Source organism: Lipotes vexillifer, unplaced genomic scaffold, assembly GCF_000442215.2.
Source record: "Lipotes vexillifer unplaced genomic scaffold, Lipotes_vexillifer_v1.1 scaffold7, whole genome shotgun sequence".
Lineage (NCBI taxonomy): Eukaryota > Metazoa > Chordata > Mammalia > Artiodactyla > Lipotidae > Lipotes > Lipotes vexillifer.
This window is the reverse complement of record NW_006792683.1, coordinates 515,875-535,287: the sequence shown is the minus strand read 5'-3', so window position 1 is coordinate 535,287 and position 19,413 is coordinate 515,875. Positions and strand designations below refer to the sequence as shown.

General features: G+C 37.2%; 1 protein-coding gene across 3 annotated transcripts in view; it reads right to left on the bottom strand.

Moving 5' to 3' along the window:
• Positions 1-15,209: 15,209 nt before the first annotated feature.
• The window catches only part of SEC23A (SEC23 homolog A, COPII component), a 63,104-nt gene continuing 58,900 nt past the window's right edge, over positions 15,210-19,413 (bottom strand). The window contains exon 19 of one of the 3 annotated variants that reach the window (XM_007465796.1): positions 15,210-16,630. In XM_007465796.1, coding sequence (XP_007465858.1) covers positions 16,541-16,630 — 90 coding nt within the window. In that variant the 3' untranslated portion in view covers positions 15,210-16,540. The remainder of the gene's footprint in view (positions 16,631-19,413) is intronic. The other 2 variants (XM_007465798.1, XM_007465797.1) reach the window with 2 other exon arrangements.

Here is a 19,413-nt window from a genome sequence, read left to right as displayed (position 1 = left end):
AAAAAAAAAAAAAAAAAAAAAAAAAAGAGCCCCATCTAACATCAAGTGACATAAAAAGAAAAAAAGTTAAAGGAAAGGAAAATGTATGAAAAACAAAGGCAAACAAAAAAGAAGCAGTGATGAAAATACTAATAAATTAAGAGGACTATAAGGCCAAAAGCATTACATAGAGCAAATAGGATCATTTTATATTAATAAATGATACAGTCCTTAGTATCAGTATAACAGTCAAATCTTTATATGCCAACTAGGATTGTATTGAAAACACACACAGGAAATATGTCCTTAGAAATACAAGGATACATTTTCAGCAACACAATAGTAGTAGGGAAATTTGACACCAACTGCATCTTGGCAAATCAAGTAGGCAAAAAAAAAAAGGATGATGTTTCAAGAAATACATAATAAGATCAACTTACTGGATATGTATATCAAATTATGTATACCACAAAAAGAAATAAAAATAAAAATTATGTATACCACAAACCAAACACCACCTCCTAAAAACCTCCTAAGTAAAAGGAAAAAATCAAAGCCATCATTAGGATCAATTTAGAAATAACCAAAATGAGAACACTACATATAAAAGAATACAGTATCACCAACAAGGTACTCAGAGGAAAATATTCATAAACACTTTAAATATTAAGTAAGAAAGCATCATAGTAAATGAGCTGAGAGACTTTCCTGGGTCCAGTGGGTAAAACTCCATGCTCCCAGTGCAGGGGCCCTAGGTTCGATCCCTGGTCAGGGAACTAGATCCCACATGCTAGAACTGAATATCCTGCATGCTGCGGCTGAGACCCAGCACAGCGAAAATAAATAAACGAATAAAGAAATAAATATTTTTTAAAATAAAAAAAAAATTTTAATGAGCTGAGCACTTATAAAAAGGCAATAAAGCAAGTCAAGGGTAAGCACAAAGGAATTAATAAGAGAAGAAAATAATGAATAGGAAAACAGAAAAATATTAGAATGATAACCCCTAAGATGGTTCTTTGAAAGAACCAATAAAATGGACAAATTTCTGTTGAATCTCATCAGGAAGCAAAGACAGAAAGTACTTGTAGAGGATCAGGAATCCAGATATGATAACTTTTTTTAAATTAAAGATTAAAAGTTTGGAAAATCTGGAACAAACAATGGAATACAGCTTCACACCAGTTAGTCTAACAAAAATCATAAAAATCTAACAATAACAAGTGTTGCACATGTGTGGTAGATGCACTGAGAGCTGCTTTGGTTTGGAGGGCAGGCAAGACTGGAGACATAAAGTAGTTCAAAGTTGCTTTCTCTTTGGTCTGCTTTGCACAGCAAATAGTGCAAAGGATATCTATCTGAGATGCAGGTAGGTGGATGTGGCTCCCTTTTACTACCCTTGCTTTTCATGCTGGCACACTAGAATTTCAGTCCACCAGCTCAGAGAAGTATAGAATGGAGGGATCCCTGATTTTTTATACCCAGATACATTAAAATCCAGACATGAGTTTTGCTGCATAAGAAGTAAGGTTGCCCTGCCTGTGCCTAATGTTCAGATCACACGCTTTGACATTCCTGCTCTGCCAGTTCTGGGCCAATACCCTTGTCTGCTCTGCAGGATCCAGGTGTTTCCCACTGATGTCCAGTCAGGGGATTTGTGTGCCAAGCCTTGGCCATAATTTTCCACAGAGTAACACCTACTACTCTGATAGGTCTATTCATTTGTTTATTCATCCATTCATTCATTAAACAAATATTTAACAGACTTTTATGTACCAAGCAATGGAATAAACCCTGAGGATACAAAAACTTTGGGGAAAAATAACTGCCGTCATTAGGGACAGCACATTCTAGTGAGAAAGAGTAAAAAAATTTATCATATCAAATGTGTACAGGTAGCTATGGAAGCAAGCTATGGGAAGTCAGGGAAGGCTTCACTGGTAAGCTCTTTAATAACAAATATGCAGGGATTTCCCTGGTGGTCCAGTGGTAAAGAATGAGCCTTCCAATGCAGGGGACGTTGGTTCGATCCCTGGCCGGGGAACTAAGATCCCACAGGGCGCGGGGCAACGAAGCCCACACACCACAGCTACTGAGCTCATGCACCACAACGAGAGAGCCCGATTGCCACAAACTACAGAGCCCATGTGCCCTGGAGCCTACGTGCCACACCAGAGAGAGAAAACCTGCACACCACAATTAGAGAGAAGCCCATGCACCGCAGCAAAAGATCCTGCGTACCACAACTAAGACCCAACACAGCCAAAAAATAAAATAGAAGAAAGAAAGAAAGAAAATTAATTAATTAAATATATATATATTTTTAAAAAAGAACACATATGCGGTATTTGTCTTTCTCCGGCATATTTCACTTAGCATAATGCCTTCAAGGTTCATCCATGTGGTTTCAAATGGCAGGATTTTCTTTTTTTTTTAAGGCTGAATAATATTCCTCTGTGAGTGTGTGTACACATATACACGTATATTTCACATTTTCAACAATACTGTATTGTATACCTGTAAGTTGCTAAGAAGATATATCTTAATTTAAAACTTCTCTACACATACACACACAAAATCATAACTATGTAGGGGTGATGGGTAAGTTACTTAGCTTGATTGTAGTGATATTTTCACAATATATACATATATCGAAACACCAGGTTGCACACTTTAAATATGTACAATTTGTATATGTCACATATCTCAATAAAGTTGTTAAAAAATAAAGAATAAGTATGAATTTTCTAGCTGAAATGAGATAACTGCAAGCAGAGGCAGCCTGTCTCTTCTCCCTCCTACAACCAATCTCCAGGTCCTGTCACTCCCACTACCCTCCTCCCAGCATCATCCCTCTTGCCTAAATGTCCACAGATACTTCCCAGCTGCCTTCTTTATTGATTCCATCCACTCTTACCAACCTTCCGGTTTTCCACTCTGATCATACATTGTGCTGCTTAAAATCTGCCATGGGATCCTCAGTGCCTTCAAGATAAAATCTAAACTCTTTAACCTGGCTTACATGGCCCCTCAAGATATGACCCTTGTTTATCTCACCAGTTTCATCTACTGTATTTTCCCAGTGTATTAATTGGGAGAAGCAGATATTACCCAATTGAAATGATCCCCCTAAACTCTTGTAAAGTTAGATTTTCTTGCAGGTACCAGCAGTCTCTTTGCAACACATACCTAATATAATACCAGGGCCTGGGAATATGCTATATATTCTCAGTGATGGTGACAATGCTGGTGGTAATGATAGTGCTGGAAATAGATTATATCTCCATTAAAACTAAAGAAATCAGTAGTCTGGGTAGAGAGGGAGAGGAAAGTAGGAAGTGGGTAGTAGTAAAGGAGGGATATTTAGGACATGAGTGTAAGGCCGTGTACCTCAACTCAACATCAAAATGCATGGTGGAGGAGATAGTAGTAGAGATTTCAGGTAAGTGTAAATCCCCAATCAATAGGAGTATGAGTCTTTGTTCCTGCCTGGAGTTCTGTTCTAACAGGCAATTATAATAAAGTAGATATCAGTGTGGAGAAGGCTTATGAGAACAGTGCCTTACCCCTACTCAGGTATACCTGCAGGCAGAGAGCTAGAGAGAGCAACAAAAGTTTTCAATACCTTTAACAAAGGATGCAGAAGTTACTTGAAAATCACAAATCAGTACACCAAGCAAGAGGTCACCCCAGCATGGGGCAGTGATGAAAGCCCACAGCCAGTGGCCAAAGTGTGGGCCGGCTGAGTTTGGGAATGTCAGCAGGACCCATGTGAGCAGATGTGGGAGCTTGTCAGCAGGGCCTCGTGGCTGGGCTCTCCTGAAGCATCACCAAGAGAAACAGTCCACAAGTTACAGGAGCAACAGGCAGTGAGAGAAAGGCTGATGACTGAAGATCGAATAGAATAGCCTTCCAGCCAGAAGCCACTAATGACCAAATGACCCCATGTTGGTTCAACTGACCCCCATAGACTGAGAGCAAAAACTGAGGAAAGAGGCAGACCACTCCAGATTACTATACAGACTATATCTGTTTTCCTCTATTTACTAGATTAAAATACATCTGATTATACTAAAAAAAAGAAAAGAAAACACCTCTGAATCTAAACTCTGTTGGATTACCCCTACTGTAAATAGCAAATATTCAAACCTTGATGCTTAAAAATAGCTGAAACACCTGCTATATCCCACATTTACCAAAGCTGTTTATCTCCACAGATCTCCACTCATATGATAAGTAATTCACTCAAGCAAGGAAACTGAAGAGTGAGAGAATTTTTAACATTTTAGAATCTACCACTAAATATAACTTTGTGTAATTCCCCTGGTAATGGTTATTGTGCTTTTGCTTAAAAAAAGAACATCGTACTTTAAATCTATACTTAGATTGTAACCAAATGGAAATATGACTAAAATATTAAATATTCTGCAAGAAATTATAGGTCAAAAATGTGGTCACATCTGGAGGTTCTAGAATGAGATGTGACCTCAAAATCCCTACCCAGCCTCTCTTACTTGTGCTATATAGTCCACAGTTGCTACTTTTAAAAGAATTGATTTACAGAGAAAATTTTAAATTTCATGTATTTGTAATTTTCTACTGGGAACTCAGATTTTGAAAGCTTTCCATGCATGATGTGGAGCTAAAGTCATACTTTCCAATTTTGTACACTTTCAACAAACTATTTTTTCACTTTGGGGGTCCAACTATTTTAGACAGTAATAAGGATTAGCTTTCAAAAATCAAACACTAAGGCATGGGCATTGATATAAAAAAAATCACACACAAAAAAATAGAAAAGTTCAGAATTTAAAGTGGAGGAGAAAGATACCAAAATGACTTCTTTCCAGTTTTGTAATAGCTGCTGCCACCCTGAGGTGAAAAAGTGTTAGTGCCTTCAAGCTATTTTCACCTCCTGATTGAAATTTCTTCAACATTTTCTAACATGTTTCTCTGAAATGCTTTCCTTGTTATTTTTATTATATTGTTATTTTCTTCCTTTAGTCACTCTTTTGTTTATTTATGGCTTAATAATATAAAAAAACAGAGTGAATTAAAATATTCACTCAATTCAAGAGCTAGTTCAGCAATTCTTACAAAAAAGCTGAAAGTGAAAATAATACAAAGAAATGTAATGACACATCAATAAACAGAAAAAAAGAGCACAGAATAATTTTTGCCTCTTGACAAGTTTTGTTTTTCAATCCTTCTAAGATCTAATAGTAAAGAAGACTTGGATAGAAATAATATTGTAATATTAATTTTGTTAAATCACACAGTCAGAAATAAAGGAAAAATATACTCTAAATGTATGAGTCACCTAACACATAGAGAATCTTTCATTGATTGTTTGAAATGAAATTATAATTTTCTTTCCAGGGAGGGTAAATGATTAAATACCTCATGCCTCCCTCCCTGCAGATATCTGACTGGTAGGTTAGTTCTATTTCTAACTTTCTAGAATCATCAGCAACTGATATTTTTAGCACAAGGCACTGCCCTATAAATCATTTTTATCTCTAGTGTATCAGCACTTATGTAACCTACATACTATTGCATATGAAGTGATTGAATTATAATATCTCTGAGATATTTTTTATCAACTGCCAAGAAACACCGATGTTACACAGGCATACAGATTTACGCAAAGTAGTGTCCATTTTCAGCCCAGACTCCTAGCAGGGAGGGACTCTCATCACCAAAACACCCTTCCCATGGCTACAGCCCACAAAGAATCCCCACCAGCAGAACGGACCCAGCAGGCAGAGAAGAACACCACCACAACATTCTGAACAAAGCTGCTGCATCAGATCACCGTTTTCATTAACAAGAAAAGCAGACAGATGGCCTTGTCTAGCATTTGAGAGGCACACGTATCCTTTCATTAGAATTCGTTGATGAAGATTTGTCTCTTCAGGTTTACTTTGAGCTGTTTATAAGCAAATCCTGTGACTCAGAATAAAGGTCCTAAAGTAAGAACTATATATCACAGAGCAAATACTGTGGAGGAAGAGGTGAATGGGTGGGACCCAGGAGAAAATCTCCAGGTCCTGGGAAAAGCATATATGGAGAACAGCACTATTCCCAAGACATGCTGATTAAGAAGTATCCCTGAGGGCTTCCTTGGTGGCGCAGTGGTTGAGAGTCCGCTTGCCGATGCAGGGGACATGGGTTCGTGCCCCGGTCCGGGAAGATCCCACGTGCCGTGGAGCGGCTGGGCCCGTGGGCCGTGAATGCTGAGCCTGCGCGTCCGGAGCCTGTGCTCCGTGGCAGGAGAGGCCACAGCAGTGAGAGGACTACGTACTGAAAAAAAAAAAAAAAAAAAAAAAAGAAGTATCCCTAAGAGAAGAGCCAGAGACTGACAATGGGATGCTCCACATATGTATAATTTATACTATTCTTGTGGATGAATGTGAAACAAGTGACTTGGACAAAGATAACACAGATAGCAGATTACAACGTGAGCCATAAGACAGACCACCATTCAGAAATGTAAATGAGATGATGCATGTATCCCACCTAGCACAGGACATGGCTATTGTTAAGTGGGACTATGTCTGTGACTTAGAGGGATCTATTTGGTAGAAGTGACCCCAAAATTATCAGCGTGCTAGGGTCTTCCTCAAGTAGTTGACAGGTGGAAAACTACACACATTGAACACGTTTAAAGGGACAGAGATAAAAATACATAATTACGGCTCATGATCCCTACTCATTCAATGCACTAATTACAAAGATGTGAAGTGAATTATATATAACTCCTATTACTCATTGATATTAAGGCTTTTTGTTGTCTTCAGAAAGCTGAAAGTTAGGAATTCTCCTGGATAGTGTTAGAAAGACACCCAATCCAGGTGAACCTTATCTGTTTCAAGTGAACAGGTTAAGACAAAACAGTGTATCTTCTGGGACTCTCCAAATGTGTCACGTATCTCACTTTCTCTGATTAGTTTTCTCAATACTGAATCCCTATTCTTAGCAATAGCCAGGTGAAACGGTAATATCATCATGGTCACTGTGATCTTTGTTTCACCAATAAGTTTAACTCTTCTTCAATAATTGGGATTTGATGTAAGGGCACATGTGGCAGTAAGGGTGAAAGGATTCCGTAAATAGCCATGCTTCAAAATTCAAAGCCATCTAGGAACCCTCCTCCAGCTGGAGCTCATGAACCTTAACCCTCTTGTTCCACCATCAATGTGCCTCTTCCACTCCTTGTTTCTTCTCATTTTTTTCTCTCATTACAGAATGGCTGCTGCTCTCTGGGTTTTCCTATTCAACTTTTAGAGGAGGGAAGTATAAATAGTCCCTTACTGGGAAAACTTTTTCATGCCAAGTCATTTCAGCAGCCAGTCTGTGGATTAGGTGCCTTTAGGAAACTTGATCCCGTGCCTTTGTTTAAGGAAGAGACTGGTGCTGGCTGCTTAGCTCAGTAGAGAAGCTACAAGCAGAGACTTGCTGAGTGCAACGGGGGCCATGATTGACGTCTCTAGTATACTATGTTAAAGATTTGGTTTTCTTGCCCTGTAGTGGCAACTTTAGATTTCACTTATGAGTGGGTTTTATCAATGACAGGAACAGAGCTATATATACCATATAGCATAGCTACATCATTTTAAAACATATTTTGTGTTCATATCTTTAATAATAAAAGTAAGCTCTGGGGCTTCCCTGGTGGCACAGTGGTTGGGAGTCCGCCTGCCGATGCAGCGCACACGGGTTCGTGCCCCGGTCCGGGAGGATCCCACATGCCGCGGAGCGGCTGGGCCCGTTAGCCATGGCTGCTGAGCCTGCGCGTCTGGAGCCTGTGCTCCGCAACGGGAGAGGCCACAGCAGTGAGAGGCCCGCGTACCACAAAAAAAAAAAAGAAAAAAAAAAAAAAGTAAGCTCTGGTCATGTTTAAACATATCTTTTCAACCATCACAGTTTCATGATTTATTTAATCATGAGAAATCCTCACATCATTTCACAAAACTATTTTTTTGTGGAAGTCTTGCAGAAACGTGTTTTTTTTTTCAATCCAGTTAGTTTCCTTCATTAGATAGTCGGACAGCTAAAGATATCGACTTAAAACTGAAAGGTGCAGATGGAGAAGCAGATGCAGCTGTCGCCCATAAGGCTGAGCAAGCACAACGGGCACCGTGAATGTTCTTGCCAGAGAACCTACAATAATAAAACATTAGCTCCCTGAAACCCTGCTGGACTTTAGACTCCAAATGGAAACTAATCATTAGAGTCATTTACAACAAGCCATGTCAAAATGTGTATGATACTCAATAAGTGAACATAATTGAAAAGGCCTACTGTAAATAAATATATAAGAAGATGAGAAGACACAACAAACACAGAACAGTAGTCTGTTGGTCTAAAGACTGCTCAGACTGTCAAATTTATTTTTCTAACTCCAGGAATATCCATGTCTATCTAACCCATAATGGTTATCTAAGTAACTAATAAACATACCTAATTAAGAACATTTCATAACATGCCTTGGCTTTCACAGTCCTAAAAAATGGGATGCATCTTCCCTAAAATACTTAAAGGCAATTATTAACTAAGCTGTTCCACAGTTTATTACTCAAAATCTCATTTTCTCAACACCCCTATCAAAATATAGACGCTCATTCTGGGTATTATCAAAACCCAGGATTCAATGAAAACATTCTCTTCAGTTATATGATATTGTACTCCCATTAATATTTCAGTAACTTGATAGCTTTTTTAATAAATTTATTTATTTTTAATTTATTTTTGGCTGTGTTGTGTCTTCATTGTGGCGCGCGGGCTTTCTCTATTTGCAGTGCACGGGCTTCTCATGGCGGTGGCTTCTCTTGTTGCAGAGCATGGGCTCTAGGTGTGCGGGCTTCAGGAGTTGTGGCACGTGGCCTCAGTAGTTGTGGCTCACGGGCTCTAGAGCACAGGCTCGGTAGTTGTGGCACACGGCCCTAGTTGCTCCACAGCATGTGGGATCTTCCCGGACCAGGGCTCAAACCCATGTCCCCTGCATTGGCAGGCGGATGCTTAACCACTGCACCACCAAGGAAGTGCCAATAGCCTTTTTAATAGACATACTTCCTTGCTGAAAAAGATGTATTTGATAGATCAGTTGGCTTAATGTTCTCATTATAAACAGAATTTTAGAATTAAACATTTCAAGAGACCATACGTGATGGAATAATCTGTGCTCAACGGAGGACTGTGTCTGACTCTGTGCTCCCTATCTACCTTGTTAGCACTTAGTCAAAAATTAAATAAGAGCAACCTCATCTAACCCGCAGCTTCAGTTATCAGTTTTATGCTTACAGTTCCCAAACCTGAGTCTCCCGATTCCAGAATGCACATCTCCAACTGACTGCTGGACTTCTTATGGAAGTTCCAAACCATGGTGAAAATGTTGCTTCCAGCTGAACTTGCTATTTAAATTGTGGTCCAGAAAGCAGCAATGGTATCTGTCACCTGGGAGCTTGTTAGAAATGCAAAAATCTCAGACTCAATTTCAAACCTACTTCAAAATCTGCATTTTATCATTACCAGGTGATTCCTATACCTGGTCAAGTTTGAGAAGCACTGCGCCATGATTCTCTCATCTCTGTTGAATTTTTCTTCACAAATGTTTTCAAACATGCAAAATACTTGACCTATCAGCATCTCACAAGGATTTTATGAAGATTAATTTTTAAACCTCTGAGGATTAAGTTATTTGTAAACAAACGGTGCAGTCCTTGGAACAGGTTAAATGTATACATAGGATCATTCTGTGGCTGCTTCACCCTGTTAAGGCAAAGCAAGATCTTGACACAGATCAGAAAATAGAATTTTCCCCAGCAGATCAGGCCACATTTTCCCTAGGAAACAGATTCGCACCACCAGACTCTTAATGCCCTTTTCTCACCTAAATATGTACTCCGGTTACTGAAGTTGGGAAACACATAGGGCTCTGTTGGAAAGTGGGTGCATGATGTCCTGCTTGGAAAGCATATTTCTAAACTGGCACACACTTCCTGCATTATGGGCTGCCCCGCTCTCTTTTAATGACAGTATCAGAGTGCCAGATGGCTTTGTGGGTCAACGGTTACAGTCCTCAGAATGTGTTGTGTAAAACAGATTTAAATATTCACCATCAAATTCTGGTCAAGGCTTATTTTGGTATGTCACATATTAATCCCTCCCAATTCACTATCCTTTCTCTAAAAGTGTAAGTCACGTGTAGCACTCAGCAATTTACAGCTCTCTTGTCTTACTTGTCACTGCAAGTGTCCTACAGAGGTCAGATGATCAACCATCAGGGATACTGTGAGGGAATTCTTGAACTGGGTAAGGAGATAGGACTCAATGACCTCAATGGACTCTTAACTACAAAATTCCATAATTTCTCAACTTCATAACTACTTCTATATTCATAAGTAGTAAGTATGATTTTAACATCAAGTTTTCCCTGAAATTCATTAAAGGATACATTTTAATTAAACACCTAAACGATGATGCTTCTTAATTGGCCTGGACCAAAAAAAAAATTGAATAATTATTCATTTAAGATTTCCACTACAAGATTATTCAGAAGATAAGCTGATACCCAATTTCCTTCTTAGCTTTAGAAATGGGTTTAAGACTTTCAAAGCTATTATCTTTTTGGTTTTATGAAACATCTCCTCCATTTATTTTGTTTGTTTTCTATCTCGTTAAAACTCTTATTTTATCATTATTATATCCTTTGCCCTTCTTTCCTTAGATTTGCTGTTGCTTTTCATTTTCTTGAATTGAATACAAGGTTCATTTATTTTCAATCCTTCTTCTCCAGTTGCATTTAAAACAATATATATCCCTCGATATATAATCCTTTTTCTCATACCACAGGTTTTGATAGAGAGTACTTTTATTGTTCAATTCTAAATATGTCGTAATTTTCATTGAAATTTCTTATATAATTATGAGTAAATCAAACCTGATTGTTTAGTGTCCGAGGACAATAGTGTAACAAGGACAGAACACTAGGTTTGAGTTTTATCACCATATGCCAGCAATTCCAAATAATGTCAGTGATAAAATACTCCAACGTGAAACAATTTTTATTGGTCTACAATCTATACAATTGCTATGGCTACTGCTGAGTTTTAATAATACGTGTGTAACCTTCTGATTAGTACATTGTTACTACTTATCCTTTCATAAACATTGTGTTCTACATGGAACTTGATTCAGAGAACTCCCATACAATCCAGTCCCAACATACACAGACAGCCTTGCATTTGGAAGGTTAAGTTAGTAACATTTTTTTTTTTTTTTCTGTATGCAGGCCTCTCACTGTTGTGGCCTCTCCCGTTGCGGAGCACAGGCTCCGGACGCGCAGGCTCAGCGGCCATGGCTCACGGGCCCAGCTGCTCTGCGGCACGTGGGATCCTCCCGGACCGGGGCACGAACCCGTGTCCCCTGCATCGGCAGGCGGACTCTCAACCACTGCGCCACCTGGGAAGCCCTAGTAACATTTTTTAAATCATTACAACTCCCTTGGGAAGATTTTGTGTCTTCAATACCCATTTCTAAATATCCTGGTGTTTAAACAGTAGGTTCAAATAATAACAGCACAGTAATTACAAAGATGAAAAAACAATTCTCTCAATCTATATGACCACTTGAGTTTTTGTTTGTGATTAAATTTTGAAACAGTGAAACACTGTGAACTCTGAGGTGTAATTTTTTTTGTAAGCACAAATTTTAATGTGTATATGGAAACTTTTACTGAATTTTAGTAACTTTATAATTAAAATTGTCTTTTTAAACTATTGCTTTAAAACTAAAGTACTGGGCTTCCCTGGTGGTGCGGTGGTTGAGAGTCCGCTTGCCGATGCAGGGGACGTGGGTTCGTGCCCCGGTCCGGGAAGATCCCACATGCCGCGGAGCAGCTGGGCCCATGAGCCATGGCCGCTGAGCCTGCACGTCCGGAGACTGTGCTCCGCAATGGGAGAGGCCACAACAGTGACTAAAGTACTAACCAAGAAAATAAATCAGTACATTAGTGGCATAATTTAGAAATTTTTCTTGGTGTGAAGTTTTAGATGAGGTTGATCAGAAATCAAAACGGTTGCAGCCTAAACAGAATTGAACAACGTACAGTAAAACATTAAAAGTTTTTAAGTTGTTCCTCGAAGAGCAGCACACAGCAATTGTAGAGAAGACTATTAGCTTTGCAATGACAAAATGTAAGATAGGCATTTACACTGAAGAATCATATTCAAAGAATGCCGGGAAAGCAACAAAAAGATGTTGGTCTTAAATGGTCAGAAGAAACTAAAAGAGCAATGTTCAAATGCCTTGATCATTTTCACCATAAATGGACATTTGTTCTAAATCAATGGATCAAATAATGTCAATGTTCACCAGCACTGAGCCATTTGCTCTCCTTTTTGCAAAAGACAAAGTTTGGTCTTTGCAAAAGACCAAATGTAATAGGAATTTATCTTGAATTTTCTGGTTTATATATTTTAGTGGAACTTTTTAGACCAAGAAGCTTTTTGAAAGCCACTAAAATAAATCCTAAAAAAACAGTTTTAAGAATTTAGGAATTTATTGTGAAATGGAATTTTTATGAATCTCTATCAAACTTATCTTTGTTTTCCTATTCGTGTATCTGTTGCTTTAAATAAAAAAAACTTTTGAAATTAATAAAATGTGTTCTTCAATCAACTATGAACAAAGAATGACCAACCTGGCTATACTCTGTAGAGCATGGGTACATGAAAAGACCAATTTTTATAAAGTCTTAAGACACATTTGCAGAAGGTTCAAAAATAGTACATGTAATATTGTTTATTACAGTGAAAGACCAATAAGTATTTTTCCATTCTTACAAAATTCACTAACAAATATTAATCCATTATTTCTTCCTTTTTGTGTTTCTTATTTACCATGCTGCCTTTTTTTTAAACATTGAGTATAATTGCTTTACAATGGTTAGTTTCTGCTTTGTAACAAAGTGAATCAGCTATACATATATATATATCCCCATATCTCTTCTCTCTTGCATCTCCCTCCCTCCCACCCTCCCTATCCCAGCCTCTAGGTGGTCACAAAGCACTGAGCTGATCTCCCTGTCATGCTGCCTTCTTATTCTTTCTTGCCTTGTCTTGATTGATCAAATTACTTTTATTGCTTCTTTTCCCCTACTGTTTGGAAGTTACACATTCTGGTATAAAAAGTATGTATCCTGGTTTTATCTTTGTTACCCATAACTTTTAAAAATACATACCTAATTTTATGCTGATCTAACAAAGCCTAAAGTTAATATTTCTATCCACCTTCCAAATGCTTTAGATGCATTACTATATATTTTTTTCTATGTTTACTTAAGTTAAAAAAATCCTTAATATTCCAGGATCACATCTTCAACCCAAATAATTGGGCTTTATTTCAGTATAAGCCATAGATAGGGATGGGAGAGAAAAAATATCTGATTTAGTAATGTAACTTCACTATTACATACTTGGTATTGCATACCTATTATTATAGTCACCAGATAATACATTAAACTTAGACCAGCTTTTGTTTCAATATATTAAACAAAGAAGGTAGAATGAACATAAGGAGAATGTATTAATTTCATAAAGTAAACTACTAAAAAGCAAACAAGAAACAGAAATATCTCTAGAATTTCTTGATAAAATGCTCAAGATGAATACAAATTGAGTACATAAGAGTACAAGATGTATGCATGTACATCGGAAACAGGAAAAATATAAATTAAAATGTAAAGCTAGACATTAGAAAACAAATAATCCTAAATTGTCAGTATTGTTTGAAAAATAACAAAAAATATATACATCTTTTTAAAAGCCAAGTGCAATAAGCCACAGCATTTAGTTTGTAACAGCCAATAAAGAATGCATTTGCTCGTCACTATACTGACCCCAAACATCACACCTAAGACTAATGCTTAGGTAGAACTAGAGACCACTCTCCAGCACTACCTTTCCAATTGCATCCTTTGTACTATTTCTAGGAGAGAGCTATGGATTTGATGTGTAGTATACAATGTTACCAGGTCAAAGTGTTTGGATTTCATTATGAGGGCAGAGGGAATGACATAATCATATCCACATTTCAGTGAATTGAAAAGAAAGATGGAGAAAAAGAGACTGGGGAAAGCAGACTAGTTAGAAGGCTATTTCAACAAACCAGATGAGATATGATGAAGGTAGAATAGCAGTAAGATGGAGAGCAGTAAACAGATTAGGGAGATATTACAGAGATAGAATTGGTATAATTTGGTTACTAAAGATGTTGAGGAGAGTAAGAGTTGAAAATGATTCCTTAGTTTCTGGTCTGGACTGGAAAACAAGCACATTCCTTAGATGCAGTCTGGGCTAGAGAATATGAGAGGGAAGTTCACCAAGTGGAGAACTGGATAGAGAAAGTATCAGATCATTTTTGGAATCAGCCAATAAAAGCATAAATTTATTCTATTCTGTTGTTTGTTACAACAAAATATAAGTGTGCATAGATGAGATCTAAAGTCATTTTTAGAGATAAAGCCACTAGGGGTAAGTAGGTTCAAGAATGAATTCCCTAATAGTTCTGGACACACCAAAGCTTCTCAGTGCTGCTAGTGATTTAGCAAATATTCGTTATCCACTCTAAGTTCATTAAAAGGGTTAAACATTTCTTCCTTCAAGTCTATTTAAAGAGCTAGCAATTTAGTAATAGCTAAATTATACACAAAAATTATCCAGGGTGACTTCTTTCAAATGGTAAGCTAAAAGGGTATGATGATATATTTGTTCATCCTTATCCCTTAAATACAGAGATACTTTAGTACCTTCGGCTGTAACTGATTTAGAAGTAGAGGAAAGTTTAGGAATAAGTAGCGGCTCATCACTCAAGAGAAGAAAAAACAATGCATTCTTAAAGGATATAAGTTAAGGGGCCAGGCAAGCTAAACACGTATCATCATCACAGGGATTTTCCTCAGTTCCTTATAGCAAAAACAAATAACTATTTGGGAGATGAAAATGCTCTAAAATGGATTGTGGTTATGGCTACACAACTCCATGAATATTCTAAAAACCATTGAGCTTTATACTTCAAATGGGTGAATTGTGTAATATGTGAATTAAACCTCAATAAAGCTGTTATTTTTTTAAATGAGTAACTTTTTAATCGACTAATATCAGGTTTTATAAATGCTTTAACTTTACATTAGGCTTTTCAGGCTTACTAGGTTTCAAAATAAGCAGGAAAACAGAGAAAAAGTATATTTTATTGGTATTTAGACCTAGCACAGTTCAATTCAAATAAAATGGAACAGAGCAACTTATTTACTCTAATTGAATATAACATATAAACAAACTTTTTTAAGTTTCTGTCTATTTTACCATCAAATGATAGTGTTCATGCAAGTACAATCATGACACTGCCCTTCTGGGCCCATATCATAGCACCACCTTTTATTTGCAGTATTTGATGTAAATTTCATTGTCAAACATATCAGGCTTTAGCAATGTAAACATTTGCTACAAGTAAACTTTAAGAGGTAAAAGTGAATGATACTAATGAATAAATCAAAATAGAACTGAGCGTCACATGATAAAATTCAACAGAATATTAGATAATACTGTTTCAATAAGAACTACAACTTAATAAAGTTCACAAAATGGAAGCAAAAACCAAAAGTAGTGTGTAAACTCCCAAAATAGTTTAAAATACTGAAGGATATAATGTAAAATTTACCTCAGAAAAACAAAGGGAAACAACAAAACCATGCAGTGAATACCAAATTTGGTTTAGAAGTTACAGAAGTCCTTTTACTGCAAAGCCTTTCTAAAATGTACTGTGCCAAACTGTTTATTTTCTATCTCCCTTTATAAAAAAATTATCACTTTTAATCACATAGTTGAATACTTCGTGGGAATTTCACATATGTTGCCAACTGTGGAACTGTTACCCAAAAAAACTTGCATCTCTAAACTATTTTTTCAAATAACCAAAACATTAAATTATCTTCATAAAAATTACCATATATAAAGTCAAATAATTCCTAAACAAATCATCATAAAAATAAATCTGCCTTAACAGAGTAAATACAGAAATAGTGTATACGTAAGTGCTGAAAATCACAGAAAAATATTCATTGAATAGGCAAAAATTCTCACATTTATCATTACTGTTGATGATTTGGTTTACTTTTTGGTTAAAATTAAGAAACAAGTTTTCAAAAGGTCAAGAACATTCAGTGCCACTTTGAATTTGTCTGCAACATACAAATGAGTTATATCTCTGCAGTACAAGGCAGACTCTATTTTTACTTTTTAACATAAGTTATAAAGACCTCAAATTTCTAAAACCAGTTATAATACTGTGGCAAGCAAAACAAATTTGTTCTTATTGCTCTTATATTCTAGCTTAATCTACAAACATGAACATTTTTCCATTTGTTGTCTCAAACCATACTAATACAAAAAGAGTCTAGAGAGATCTCTGTTGGTTTCCACAGATTAACTGAAAAAAAGGGGAAAAAAAGAAATTGAAATATTATTTCATCTTCTTAAGTGTTCTTAATACGTTTAGTACATCAAGCAGCACTTGACACAGCAAGTTTCTTTAAGTGATCCATAAACACTTGTAAACTAACATCATCTGTGAGAATAGGTGCTCCAGACTCCTAGAGGAAAAGAAAGATATTTTCTATGATTAAAACATAGGAGATGATACCTTAAAGTGTATAAGCAAATGTGTAAAAAAAATAGACAAGGAAATAATTTTAAGCAGAATAATGACTATGCTCCCTGTTGTATAATAAAGAATCTGCTGGCCTTTGTCCCAGATTCCTGTCCCAGACTCCTGAGAGGGGAACTACATCCTTAGAATTTCCTGATAGTAGTATCTGTTATTCATGAGCCCCTCAGATCACACCTGAGTTTATGCTATGAGATGAGATGACTCAGGGTAGATGCCTGGGCTTTAAGAGAGTCTGACCTCCAGGGAGGAAGAGATGCAGGGCTAGAGATTCAATCAATCATGCCTAAGAGAAACAAAAGCAAAAACAATAAACCACTGGATACGAAAAGCCCAGCGGAGCTTCCTGTTTGAGGAATACATCAATGTGCTGCGAGGGTGACGCACCCTGATTTCATGGGAAAAGGGCACAGAAGCTCTGTATCTGGGATGCTCCCAGACCTTGCTGTCTCTTCATTTAGCTGGACCTAACTTGTAACTTTTATACTAAAACTGTAATCATAAATATAGTGCTTTCCTGAGTTCTGTGAGTTGTTCTAGGGTATTAGCAAACCTGGGGAGGGGGGTTATGGGAACCCACCCCCCACCCACTCTACCCACCCACTGCCCATCCCAGCACCCTCCCTTTCTCACCACCCCACACACACACGGATTTGTAGCCAGTTGGTCAGAAGTGTGGGTAACCTGGGATTCGACTTTTGGCTGGCATCTGAAGTCGGGGCAGTCTCGTGGACCATGTCCTTTAACTTTTGGAGTCTGCACTAACCCCATGTGGTCGGAGTCAGATTTGTACCGCAGTTTACCAATTGGCCTTACAATAGCTCCATACCCAACTTAATCTTTAAAGTAGTAAACTGTTCATTTGTCTTGAATGTATTGGTGTTTTTATCACTACTAAGAAATAAGTCTCCCTTATTGCTGCCTGTTTACTAAAATAAAATTCCACTCACACATTTTAGCAGAACCGCCAGATGGAAGGAAGAGAATTTATATCATTTTAAAAATAAACTATACTTATATATTTTCATTCAAGTAATTTTAATTGATTTCTGTGGGTTCTAAGTAATTAACAAGGGTTAGGGAAAATTCCTAACTTTTATTTTAATAAAAACTGTGTTGATTACCTTAGTAATCCAATCTACTAATAATGAAATTTTATTGTAGCAAGAAAGTTTTTCTAGAATATTTTATATCTGGATTTTTTTTTTTTTTTTTGCGGTATGCGGGCCTCTCACTGTTGTGGCCTCTCCTGTTATGGAGCACAGGCTCCGGACGCGCAGGCTCAGCGGCCATGGCTCACGGGCCCAGCCGCTCCGCGGCATGTGGGATCTTCCCGGACCGGGGCGCGAACCCATGTCCCCTGCATCGGCAGGCAGACTCTCAACCACTGAGCCACCAGGGAAGCCCTCTATATCTGGATTTTTAAAGTTTTCACGTGATATCCAGTTTCTTATTTATCAGTATATATAAAATACCTAAAACAAGGAAATTAAGTAATTTTCAGAGAATACCAGCAAGTTAGTGGCAAATATGAGCTCTGACTTTATAGGTCTTGTGGTTCTAGGCTGGCATAGCCACAGATATGCCATAACCTCTCCTGAATAATGGAAAATCAATTTTATTATGTGTTTTCATATGTGAATTTATAAGAACTTGAAAAACTTGATAATGAAGGGAGACAACAGCACCAGAATTAAGAGGTCAGAGTTTGGAGCCTGACTGCCGAGCTCACATCCTGGGTCTGCCACTTACTTAACCTCTCTGAATCTTAGTTTCCTCATTTGTAAAATACAGATAATAACAGAACCTATTTCACATGGTTGTTACAATGATTAAATGAGTTAAACGTTGTAAAGCAAACAGAACAATACCTGACACACACAGTAGGCATATATCATTATTATTATTATACCTGAATTTTTTCCATTTTACACATTTTCCACCTCAATTCACCCAATCCCAGATCTATTTCTCCTAGTCAAGACAAAATATATATGGATTTTCTAATTCATATACTGTGATCTTATTTGAAGTGATTAATACTAATGCTCAACTCAATCTTACAAAGAATTTGCAGTTGATTGATCTCAATTTTACAACTGCACTCTTTTTCTCTTTAAAATATATTCAGGATTAAGCAAAAAGTTCCAAGCTTTAAATCATTTAGTATATGAAGCACTATAGCAAGAAACCTCCAGCACCCTGTCACAGAAGCAGTGTTGCAGTGGTGCCCTCTTCAGGCCATCCGTGGATAATACTTACACTGGGTACTTGATTTCTGACAAAAAGAAAACTAAGGTATTAAATTCCATAATTTTTAGTAAAATGCTTGGCTACCATGTTAACTCCCTAAATTTCAATCATCAATTTAGCTTAATGGTTAAAAATTCTGATTCTGGGGTTAGAATGACCTAGGTTCAAATCCAGACCCTGTCACAGTTTAGCTGTGTGATTTGAGGTAAGTTAATTTAACCTATATAAGCCTCAATTTCCTCTTCTGAAAAATAGGATTAATAGTACTCACCTCACAGGAGTGTTTTAACAAATAGAAGTGTATGAAAATCTTAGCATAATGACTAAAACACAGTACAGACTCAGCTTATTAGCTATTATTATCTATAAAAATATTAACATAATTTCTCTTACAAAAATCATAGGTCAAAAAAGACCTTAGGGGCTTCCCTGGTGGCGCAGTGCTTGAGAGTTCGC